This window comes from Lactuca serriola, chromosome 1, assembly GCF_051521515.1.
Source record: "Lactuca serriola cultivar US96UC23 chromosome 1, Lser_US96UC23_V15, whole genome shotgun sequence".
Lineage (NCBI taxonomy): Eukaryota > Viridiplantae > Streptophyta > Magnoliopsida > Asterales > Asteraceae > Lactuca > Lactuca serriola.
In genome coordinates, this window is record NC_136408.1 from 66,218,283 (window position 1) to 66,230,446 (window position 12,164).

At 35.6% G+C, this 12,164-nt stretch overlaps 1 protein-coding gene across 1 annotated transcript; it reads left to right on the forward strand.

Moving 5' to 3' along the window:
- The first annotated feature begins 5,760 nt into the window (after nt 1–5,760).
- On the forward strand, nt 5,761–10,581 carry TRFL8 (TRF-like 8). Its single transcript, XM_079028555.1, has 8 exons — nt 5,761–6,009; nt 6,750–6,915; nt 7,208–7,260; nt 8,870–8,954; nt 9,050–9,672; nt 9,766–9,993; nt 10,103–10,159; nt 10,260–10,581. The coding sequence occupies exons 1-8, from the start codon at nt 6,001–6,003 to the stop codon at nt 10,452–10,454; spliced, it is 1,416 nt and encodes a 471-aa protein (XP_078884681.1). The 5' UTR covers nt 5,761–6,000; the 3' UTR covers nt 10,455–10,581.
- Nucleotides 10,582–12,164: the final 1,583 nt, after the last annotated feature.

A 12,164-nucleotide genomic window follows, 5' to 3' on the forward strand; every position in this document is an offset into this window, starting at 1 on the left:
AACAGCAAGGGAGTCACATTCTGAGGATTGGGGACACAGAGAATACATCATCCAGGTAAGAATTCAAGTATACTCTGCTATGTTAATGTGATTATGGAATTAGGGTTTATGGAACCCTTTTGTGAATAGATTGAATGTTACCCTAGTCCCCTAATCGATTGTAACCCTGTATTGGGACCTTTGGAGGTCCAGAATGTCCCATGTCTGTGCATTTCGGGAATTGAGGAAGGTTTTGGATTGGAATCCTTATGCCTTAGGTCAAAATGTAAATTATGAATCATAGGGTGTATCAAGGGCAATGAAATGAGGACTTTACGTGATGGATCAGCCTAGGAAGGCCAGACCTAGGAATGGTCGGAGCAGTTCTGACCTTAGGATGCAGTTTGAGCGGTTGCATGGCATGGACTCGCCGAGTTCGATGAACAGACTCGGCGAGTAGCTTGAAGATTTACTGGGACTCGTCGAGTTGTTCTTCAGACTCGGCGAGTTGAGTCGGGGTGGCCCCGCGATTCTTCCAGGAGTAACTCGTCGGGTGAAGGAAGATACTCGACGAGTAGAAGGGGAATCTTAGAGGATTGGAGGACGTCTAGACTCGCCGAGTCGCCATGGCACTCGCCGAGTCCGGTCGAGTTGACCGTTGACCGTTGACCAGAGTTGACCTATGTGTGTGACTTCTTAGGGTCAGTTAACTTAGAAGATAAAAGTGTTAATAAGAGATATATGATGTTATAGGGAGTTTGTAGCTCGGCGGATCGAGCACGAGAGATTTCAGGAATTGCTAGCTTTCAGTATTCTCGAGGTGAGTCTTCTCACTATACTGTACCCGGAAGGGTTTGACTGTGTGACCGGAAGGTCGGATATGATATGTGATATGTATGCTATATGTGGTAAGTTATTTGTTATATGTGCTATGTATGTCATGGGCCGGAAGGCGATTATATTATGGGCCGGAAGGCGATATGTTATGGGCCGGAAGGCAATATGTTGTGTGATGGACCGGAAGGTCGGCGTGGGTAGGACCGGAAGGTTTACCCGGCAGGGACGGAAGTCCCCTGAGACACATGGACCGGAAGGTCAGGGCCTCGAAAGGCGTATGTGCGTAAGTAGTATATTGGGGAACTCACTAAGCATTATGCTTACAGTTGTTATGTATGTGTTTCAGGTACTAGCGAGGACCGTGGGAAGGCGCCGGCGTGATCTGTACACACTGAAGGATGTTTTTATGATCTTGGGATTTAGACAATTTGTATTTGACATGACACTTAAATTATTTATGCCTTGTTTTGAATGAAAATACTTTATTTTTAAAATGAAAAATTTGTTTGAAAATTTGCGTTGTTACAAAGAAACTGTACTAGCATACAATGCTAAGCTCATACTATCAGACATAACCTACACAGGCTATCCTACTACTGTCTACTCAATACTAGCATGAAATTCTTATCAAGCTGAAACATATAAAGCAGGAACATAAGGCATCCTCCTAGATCTTTAGTCCTATACTAGCATGTTGTTCTACTGAAACTGAAACTGAAACTGGAACTAAAACTGAAACTGAAACTAATGATCATAAACTTGTATGCGTAATTTGGGAGTACTTACTTGAGCTCGGCTGATTGCATGCACCACACCCTTTTTCCCTTTTCAAGTTATTTACTTTCTAAATATTCTTTTTACTTTTTCTAAAACTCTTTTCTTTTCTCAAACTCCTTTTTCAAAACTGTCTTTTTCTTTTGAAAACCTTTATACCAATCCCTTAGTTTGAGTTCAGACACGCTCGAGGGTATGTCCGAATCCCTCAAACCAAGGCTCTGATACCAACTTGTAACGACCCAAAAATCACGACTAAAAATTTCTTTTAAAACATTACTAAAACCATATTTACAAAACTGTATCATAAGTCATAATATAATTTTTAGAGTATTAATTCAAAACATAATCTCATTATCAGAGTCAAACATTCCCAGGCTAACTGACTATGGTGTGTGCACTGCAATCTTCCCAAGCTCCTCTTTTGAAAAATGAGTACCTAAAACCAAAACTAAAAACCGTAAGCACGAAGCTTAGTGAGCTCCCCCAATCTACCACATACCATGCAATAACATATAAAGCACATACTGGGCCTTGCCCACTGCATCGGACCGAGGTCCGGACTAACTGGGGCCTTGCCCCCTGCATCGGACCGAAGTCCGGAAACTGACTGGGACCTTGTCCCCTGCATCGGACCGAAGTCCGGACTAACTGGGGCTTTGCCCCCTGCATCGGACCGAAGTTCGGAAACTGACTGGGACCTTGTCCCCTGCATCGGACCGAAGTCCGGACTAACTGACTGGAACCTTGTCCCCCGCATCGGACCGAAGTCCGGACTAACTGACTGGGACCTTGTCCCCTGCATCGGACCGAAGTCCGGACTAACTGGGGCCTTGCCCCCTGCATCGGACCGAAGTCCGGAACTAACTGAACATCACATAACATAAACATATCAACTAGCATGAACACACATACACTGCATACTGCATCGGGCCGTAGCCCGGAACACATAACACATAAATCATGTCTGAGCCACGAAGGCATCAAACATACTAACTACTGCATCAGATCAAAATCCGGAAACTACTGATAGCTAAACGGGCCGGCATTGTGGCCTTAAACCCGTTCCTACTGGAAGGAAACTCACTTGAACTGCTGAGCTCCGCCGATAATCCTCTGGCTGCTGATCGACAATCCCCTGAGCCGCTGCTCCTCCAGCTCTCCGAGCTACCAATATCAATATGACACTTAGTCTGACAGTCCTCTAAAAGTCAACAAGGTCAACTCTGTTCAAAGTCAAAGTCTTGGTCAAAGTCAACCTTCCAGGTCAACCCTACTCGTCGAGTCCACCTAATGACTCGCCGAGTTCATATGCTCAGGGTCTTTCTATTCGCGACTCGACTCGCCGAGTCAGTCCATGACTCGTCGAGTCCAACTATTTCCGAGTCCTGACCTGTCCAACTCGCTAAGTCTCTACCCGACTCACTGATTCGAATCTCAACTCGAAGGGATTGGGGTTTCGCGACCTGACTCGCCGAGTCCACTAATAGACTCGCTGAGTCCAAGGCAATCTTCAACCAACTCGTCGAGTTGTTCTTCCAACTCGCCGAGTTCATGCTTAACTTCATCTGACTCGACGAGTTGTTCATCCTACTCGTCGAGTTCCTCCTCATCTTCATGCTACTCGCCGAGTCCACTCGAAGGACTCGCCGAGTCCATACAGATCTACATACATGCAGAGGACTTTTGAGTCATGCATGGACTCCAAACTGTAGATCCACTCTTCTAAAGCCTATTCCTTACGTAAAGTGGCAAACTTTACGTGTAGCTAACGAGATCTAGGCTCAAAATCACTATAAACTAGGGTTTGAGACAAAGGGGTTCAACAATCAACCCATAGACTGATGCTTTATGATTCTCTAGGCCAAGATACACATAGATCTGAAGTAGCAACTTCAGATCTGGGCTTCTAACTCGAAATGGTTCATAAACTTGTCGTAAAAGCCCCAAATTCCATGATAAAGGTTGATCTATATGCAAAAGAGGGAAGGTAGCGACTCATTACCTTCAAAAGCTCTGGAAGACCTCACAAACTCTGGATCTACTGCCAATTCTTGAATCCCCAATGTGTGCCTTCCTCCTTCTTCCTTCAAATCACCCAAATTGGCAAGAAAGCTTGATTGAGCAACAATGGAGGCTTAGGGTTTCTGGTTCTGGACTATAGGGCCGCAAATGAGCCCTAGGGAAGAGATTAAGATGCTTAAATAGGGTACCAAGTCCCGAAATTAGGGTTTCCCAACCCAGACCTGACTCGCCGAGTCGGTCACTTGCTTTACACTCGGATCCCGCTCCGACTCGCCGAGTTCCTCCTGGACTCGACGAGTCAACCCTCTTTAACTTAGGGTTTTTCCTTTCCTTTCTTGACCTTTCTGATTTCGGGTGTTACAATTGTAGCCTAACGAACTCTTGATTTTTTTGTTTAAAAAATTCCTCTTGTATTTTTTTTGTACTCTAAATTATTAAACTATGAAAATCGGTATAAAAACGTCCCTATTTCAAATGTAAAAAGGTTAGTTGGTTACCCCTCTTAGTTGACAATGTTTGTGTCCACGTGGCGCTGCGTCTACATGAACTTTGACCATGAAAAATCCAATTTTGCCATTGACCTTTGTTTTCCCACCTCATCACCTTCTCCTTCAACCCACTCTCCACCTTCCAACACCAACACCAAAGCAAATTATGACCACATAAAATGATAAAATTTAACATAATCACTTATGAAACTCATTCATTGTATAAACCGTGAGTTGCTAAGAAAATGTTACTTGAAACAAACAATGAAATTAAGCAGTCAAGAATATGCAAAAATGAGGTTAGAAATAAACTAATTGTAGTAAAATATGCAAAAGTGAAGATTACCATCTTGAGTAACAAGTGGGTAATTAACAACAAAGAGATTAATAAACCAATCTCGATCAGGGCAAAGCTTCACAAGAATAATAACGCCATTTAAAGTAGAAGAAATAGAAGAGGATCCTTTAGGAGAAAATATATGAGATTTCCCTATAACATTAACATTTTGTGCGTCCAATACACCAAAATTGATTGAATGAGTAAGGCTAAAAAGTCGCGTTCTTTTTTTAGGGCAATACGATCAAGATGAAGAAGAGATTGGTTTCTCGGATGGTAGATAGACAAAAGGAGTCGGGTGAAGTATTGGGCGGAGAACGATGACGATGGTGGTAGGGATGGGAATAGGGAAATGAAGAAAAGGAGAAAGAGGAAGGTGGTGACGGTGATGGTTAAGATGATGCAAAGAGTGGTGATAGATGATCATTGTGTTGAATTTTGTAGAAGTGGTGGCTGTGGAGGAGACCGGCCCTTGTGAAGAGTATAATAGGGTTAGGATATTAGGGTTTTTCCCCTTTTAAACACGCCTAGATAAAAAAGTCATATAGAATTGGTAATTTCTAATATACCCAGTTTTAAAAAAAAATTGATTAACTGTAACCGGTGGAATCAGAAGCAAAAGGGATCATTCCCGATTTTAACAGGTAAATAATAATTTAAGGACATAGAGTACTAAAAAAAACATAAACTATATATTAAAACAAAAACCTAGAAGTTGGTTGAACTACATTAACATTATCCTACATATAACACTGTTTTCATTAAATTAATTTTTATTTTGACCAACCAATTCATACTAGTTAAAATCTTGATACTTCTCCGTCCATGTGACCATATATGTTCCTCTGCAAGGAGTTGCAAAGACTCTTAACATGAGACATAGTCTTATGCCCTGTAGTGGAGAATTAAGGTACGTACAAAAGTTAACTCGAAAACTTATATTAGTAAAGTTTCTTTTCCAAAATAACTAAAATATTAATAATAATATAATTAGTGAAACTCAAATAATATTTACATTATTATGTACTTATGTAACTAAATTCCCATAAGTGATTTAGGAATCTTGTTGTAAACAAACTTATTTCTAATTCTTGTGTCAAGACATTAATGATTGACTTATCACCATCTTTCATAAATAAATAAATTTGTCCCAAAAGGAAAATTTTTAATTAAACCTACGGCTAAAAACCCATTTTTTCTATAATAACATTAAAATCAAAAGTGGGACCAAACAGACAGCTGTCATAATCCATTGGTTGCTGTTGCTGCTTCTTTAAATAAGCGATGAAAGCAGCTGGAGCGCAAAACGGTGGTCGTTGTCCGTTTGATTCCACACGCGTCGCCACACCCGGATTCCAAATACAAATTCCATTCTGATTTCCTACAAAACATTTCGATTCCGTCCAATAATAATCTCACTCCCCCTTTTCTCACATTCTCACAATCCTCTGTGTGTTATTTTTTTTGTCACATTCGAGAACCCTATGAAGGAATTCGGTCGATCGGAGCTTTTCTTTTCAGTAGAGTGAGTTCATCGCGTGTTTCCTTCTGATCGTACTGATGAATCAGGTCAGTTTTTGTCTACTTGCATTATCACTTCATGGAATTTGATTCGAGGCTTTTGATAATGGGGTTTCTGCTTCTCACTTTAATGGGCATCTGTAAATGGTCCTCCATTTGAGTTTTTGTGGGAATTATAGTCTTGAATTTTCGCATTTTTGTATTTACTCTAGATTTTCTCCAGTGTATGCATGTGATTCTTGAAATCATTGTGTTTGTGTTTAGTTCTCTTTTTGATTAAATTTGAGGATTTTGACAACAGATTTTTGTTTGACACTCTCATGGACATTTTCTAAGTTTCTTAGTGTGAAATGTAGTATTGATTATGTTCGAGACTTTTATGGGCATCTGTTGATGTTTCTATGAGGGCTTTTTAATGTATATTTTACCCAATTTTTCTAGTATTTACTGCTAACTTCTTGTAATCTATGCTTTCGATTCTTTCTTTATTTAGTAATTTTATGCAATCAGGTAGTAATTGTTAATATTGTGAACTGCAATAATATGTTCTCATATGCAAATTCACCGAAATGCTGTAGCCTGTGAGGAATGTGGGTTTATTATTGCACAATTAATGAAACAATCGTGAATTACAATGATTTCGCTTCAATTTTATATGACGATCGTTGATTCAAAATAGTAAAATTAGGATGATGTAGGATACTGAATAAACGACCATGGGCAATTTCTTGTTACTACGCAATTTCTTTTACGATGTATTTTTCTTATTATGTTATTATTTTTCATAGGTTGAAGAAGAATCTTTATATCATTCTTTAGAGGAAGAAGCAATCGATGTTGATTGTCTACTTGTGGAACCTCGTTCTGACCAAGTTTCAGTAAGTAGTGTTTGGTGTTTTGAAGAAGATAACATTGGGAAATGCATAAAAACTGAAGATGCTTCTTACAATTTAGGTAAATTATGTTTGTAAGTACTAAATATTGTTAGCTTCTACCCCTTTTGTTCCATGAAAATTGCAACAATTTCTAATAAGGCTTGGGTTGTTCTATATTTATGGCAACTTTTCCAAGTTGTTGAGCCAAATTTTCATATTCGATTATTTTCAAGTTCATTCCCTACAAAATCTTGAGACTATTGATTTTGTTCACAAGTTTCTTTCTTGTTTAGTCATCATTGAAGGGTATTTTAGACATTTGACTAACGTTATGGGTTTTTGATGAAAGTTACTTTTTACCTATTGTGAAGGTGGCTCGGATTCAAATATAAACATGGAATGTGTAGATACAACAAAGCTTAATGTAAGTCTTCTATCCCTTCTCAAGCAAACTTTTTTTTTTTTTTTTTTTTTTTTTGCATATCCTGTTACTTTGGTTCTTGTTTGCTAATAAAAGTGATTATTATTTCATGATTAGGCAGTATTTACTCATATTGGTCATTATTATATGATTTTTGTCCTTAAAGACATGTCAAGATCACTAATCTTATTTGTTTGTGGCTTAAATTATATATAATTGACTCTTTAATGGTTACATCCAACAACTATAACTTTTAGGTGGCTAATAAATTTTTCTGAAGCTATTTTTTTATTAGTAAATAATAACAAAGAGATCACATAGCATTCTGGTAGTGTTTGGTATGACTGAACCGGAGAAGGAATGGAATGATCCATTCCATGGAATTGAAAAGGCTGTTTGTATTAACAGATGGAATGGAATGGACTATTCCGAAAGGCACCAAATCCCTTCCATTTGTTAAAGAATTGTAATATATTAACCAGTTTTGCTAAAAGTTGAAAGGTGATAATCTATTTATTATCTGTTATTTATTATCTTGTTTATCTACACACAGGTTTATCTAGAAATCATAAGGTTGGATATTAGTGAACTGATTCCAACATATTATTTAGCATCAATTTTTAATTTTTATGAGGCTTTTTTTTTTTTAAATCTCAAGTGTTTAAATTTGAAACTTAAAATAAAGTTCTGAATTTTAAAGGTAGCATCTTAATTTCTTAATATGTATAACCAATTAGTAAGTATACTTAATTTGTTAATTTAAATATGATGTTATATGTCAAATAAACTGAAAAAATTGTCTGAAGGCTATGTTTAAAAATAATTAAAAAAGTCCAAATTACTAGTTTTTAACTTAAATAACAATAGTAATAGTTAAAATTAATGTTAAATAAAAAATTTACACTTAACTAAAAACTCTATATTGTTAGATTGGAAATAATGGTTTGTATTTGAAAACAACTATTATGATCGAGATTGAAAATGATCAACATAGTAGTTTTTATTTTTTAAATCATTTAACTATAATAATAATTAAAAATCTATGTGTAGAGGGGATTGAGATCATGTGGTCCAATATAAGTACCTATTCTAACAGCCTTTTCTATTATCACATGGTCCAAGAAAATGACAATATTTTATATCAGTTTTTTTAATTTAGTAGAAAAATTACAATTTTATTAGTTAATGACAATGAATTAGTTTTTTTTTAACAATATATATTTGTCAATAGTTTGACTACATAATTTTAGTCCAATGATCAACCTATTATAATTCTCATTTTCTAAAAAATAAGAAGAAAATATTTCTTTTATTAGAACTTATTTGGGTTTTAATGGCCTTTTATAATGTTTATTTATTTATTTTTTGTTTTGTTAATAATAAATTCTATAATTATAATTAAAGTAATATATAAACTACGCGATGTATTTACATATAATATAAAAATTCATATAACAATGCATACATGCCATTGGATCAATCAAATTATGGGAGCTTTTATGTAGGATTGTAAATTATGGGAGCTTTGGGTTTTAATGGCCTTTTAGTTTTATAATGTTTATTTTTCTCATATTTGTTGTATTTATCTTTATGAAATATAGCATATTTGTAGGCACTTGATGTTTTACCACATGAAGTTGGAGTAGAAAATCTCCTAACATCAAACGGAATCTCTCCTTGTGATGATTATCTCATAGGTGATTCTTCATGCTATTCTATCTCTCTTTTTTTTTTACCTAAATAAAATCATATCACATTATAATGTTATTATATGTTTACATGTTGACTACAGATATCGGATACGTTGACCATGGTGCTTGTATAGACTATGTTTCCAATGAACCTTTGCATGTAGGAAACTCTAGCTCGGAATCGCCGTTTCCAATGTTCCGCAACAAGGGCAATTTCGGAATACAAAATTCATTGACGGATTCCATTCCGGAGTCCGAATGCCAGAATTACTTCCTTGGCAACATTTTTGGAACCGAGTCAAAAACCGTAGATAAATTTGAAGATTTTTCAAAATCATTCATAGACGAGGAAGATGACGAAGGGAATCTCCCACTCCAGTTTGCACAAACCGGAATGGAATTGACCCCTTTTCGTCAAGATCTGATTACCAACTCTGCTCAAGAACATGGTGTTGGTGGAATCACACACAAAAGATCAAGAAAGCCCACAAAAAGATACATTGATGAGTCATCAAATTTGACTCTAAAGAATTGTAAGAAGAGAAAAGAGCCTTCTTCAATGTCTAAAGTCAAAATGTCAACGGTTCGACGTGTCAAAAGTCAAAATGAGGTCAAACCTAAAGAAAACATCCAATCTTCTGAAATCTCTTTTGGTAAAGCCATTCAAGTACCTTTTATCTCTCAATGCCCAACAGAATGTGAAAAAATCAGTCTTCCAACTACGGTAAATTACACAAATACCCCTCAACTTTTTTTAAAAAGAAAAAATCTTGGGTTTGTGATAAATTTTATATCTTTTTATCTTTCTCTTGAACAGACGGAAAACCAGATTGAGAGTTTTTCAAGTGGGTCTGGAGATGATTCTGAGACTCAGATGATGAGATCAATGACAGGTGGCAATCAGAGAAAGCTTCATAGACTGTGGACTGTTACAGAAGTAAAGAAATTGATTGATGGTGTTGCTCATTTTGGGGTAGGAAAATGGACACATATCAAGAAACTGCTCTTTTCATCATCTGTTCATAGAACGCCTGTAGATCTAAAGGTGCCACCTTTCTTCCTCTATCATAATCTTTATGTAATTCCAACAGTACCCTTTATGAAAAAATGTCTTCTTTTTCTTTCTGTTTTAATTTTATGTATATATTTCACAGGACAAATGGCGAAATCTTTTGAAAGCAAGTCGTGCACTAAAGGGAAGCAGGGTAGAGGTTAGTTAATCTTCTATTATTTGAATGCAATTAATCGTTATGGTTTTTAATTTTGGATTATGATGATTATAACTGAATGGGAAGTTTGTTTTAATGGCAGGATGAGCAAAAAAGGAGTCAGCCATGGCGTCCATTGCCAAAATCGATTTTATGTCGTGTGAGAGAATTGGCATCTACTTATCCATACCCACGAGAAGCTAATAATAATTCAAAGATTTCAAAATCCAAATTTCCAATTGTGCCCCACGTGTCATTTTCTGAGGGAATAAAAGGTAATAAGGTCCCTGTTGTTTGAAAAACGTTTGTGTATAGAAAAAAAAATATGTACTTGAAGGAAAGTTGACATTGATTAGAAGCTCCATTTGGATACTGTAGCTTTTAATGGAAGGAAATATATATATGTAGCCTATGATTCTGATTAATTGCAACTAGTAAACTAAGTACATGATGTGCATAATGAAGGTTTTCACTCCAAATTCGTTGAATAGATTAAGAATATATATATAACATAGAAGCATAATTTAATATTGTTTGGATAGAAAACTGAAGTATAGTGCTTAAAACAGTAAGTGCATAAATTTTAATATTTTGGGAAAATATGAAGAATTTTGAAGAATAAGCATGAGTAAATATATCACAAAATATGGACAATTTTGTGAAGACCGATTTTCTTTTGTGAAAATACCTATTTTGCGTTTTTTTTTTTTGTAGTGGGGATCACTCGGTTAAATTAAAGTAATTATGTAAAAGTTATTTTGTAAAATTAATGATTATTTATAAAATATGATCATTTTGTGTTGTAACACATCTTCTGTTTTGATGAGAGTGATTAACGAAAAATTATATCGTTTGAATGAAAGTTAATGGGTTGTTTTTTCTTCTCCGTTAAGTGGTTGTGGTGTTGATAAAGTGGTTGAATAGTTATATATTGGTTATTTATTTATTTATTATGTTTTTATAGTAAGTTTAATGGTTGAAAACATTTAATATGTAAAGTGGTTGAACAGATATAATATTGTTTTATTTATTTATTAAGTTTAATATGTTAAATATTTAATATGAAATCTATATATGTGTGTCGATTTGTTTCATTTCACTCAATAGGAAGATAACTCGATAGGAAGATAATGATCCAAGGGAATATGACTTGTTAAGGTAATTAATTTTTTGTTTTTTTTCAGATTTTTATTATTTTTTTTAAAGATATCTGGGTAACGAATTTTTGGAAATGTTTATATATGGTTATTATGACCTGCTGTAACAGGTTACATTCGGTCATAATAGTTGTATGTAAACAAGTTCGTTACCTAGATGTGTACAAAAAAAAATAATTATCCAAATATGAAAAAAACGAAAAGTAAGAGTAAGATACTGTTTTTTTTGTTGTACGTTTGATCTCTGTCTTACCTAAAAAGGCTATTGTGCCATTATTAATTTATTTTTTAATTAATTTTCTTATTTATGTATTTTTTTTATATATTTTAAAAAATTAATAAACCCCACATATCTGTCTCTCTTTACCCTAAACCTGAAACCACATTTGAGAAATTTAATCTGGATCCCACCGGTCACCATCCCATTTCTCATCCTTCCAAACTTCTAGTTTCTTTCCATCTTTAGTGACATCGACGTTTTCACCATCCATTCTTTTTTTGGTCCTTTAACTCCGGCGAACCAACACCACAACCCATTATCTCTTCATCGAATTTTCCACCACCACAACTTCTATTTCCTTTAAGGTGTTAGTTTGTCGGAGTCAAAGAACCGAAAAAAGAAGGGATGATGAAGACGTCGATATCACTAAAGATGGAAAGAAAATAGAAGTTGGGGAGGATGAGAGATGGGATGGTGACCGGTGAGACCCATATTAAATTTCTCAAATGTGGTTTCAGGTTTAGGGTGAGAAGATACAAATATGTGAGGTCTATTAGTTTTTTAAATATATAAAAAATAAATAAGAAAATTAATTAATAAGGGAACAATAGTATTTTTAGGTAAGACAGAG

Excerpts from the sequence above, each read along its gene's own strand:
- TRFL8 (XM_079028555.1), top strand. Across the intron at positions 9,994-10,102 it reads GAACGCCTGTAGATCTAAAG|GACAAATGGCGAAATCTTTT; the intron begins GTGCCACCTTTC and ends TATATTTCACAG. Across the intron at positions 10,160-10,259 it reads TAAAGGGAAGCAGGGTAGAG|GATGAGCAAAAAAGGAGTCA; the intron begins GTTAGTTAATCT and ends TTTTAATGGCAG.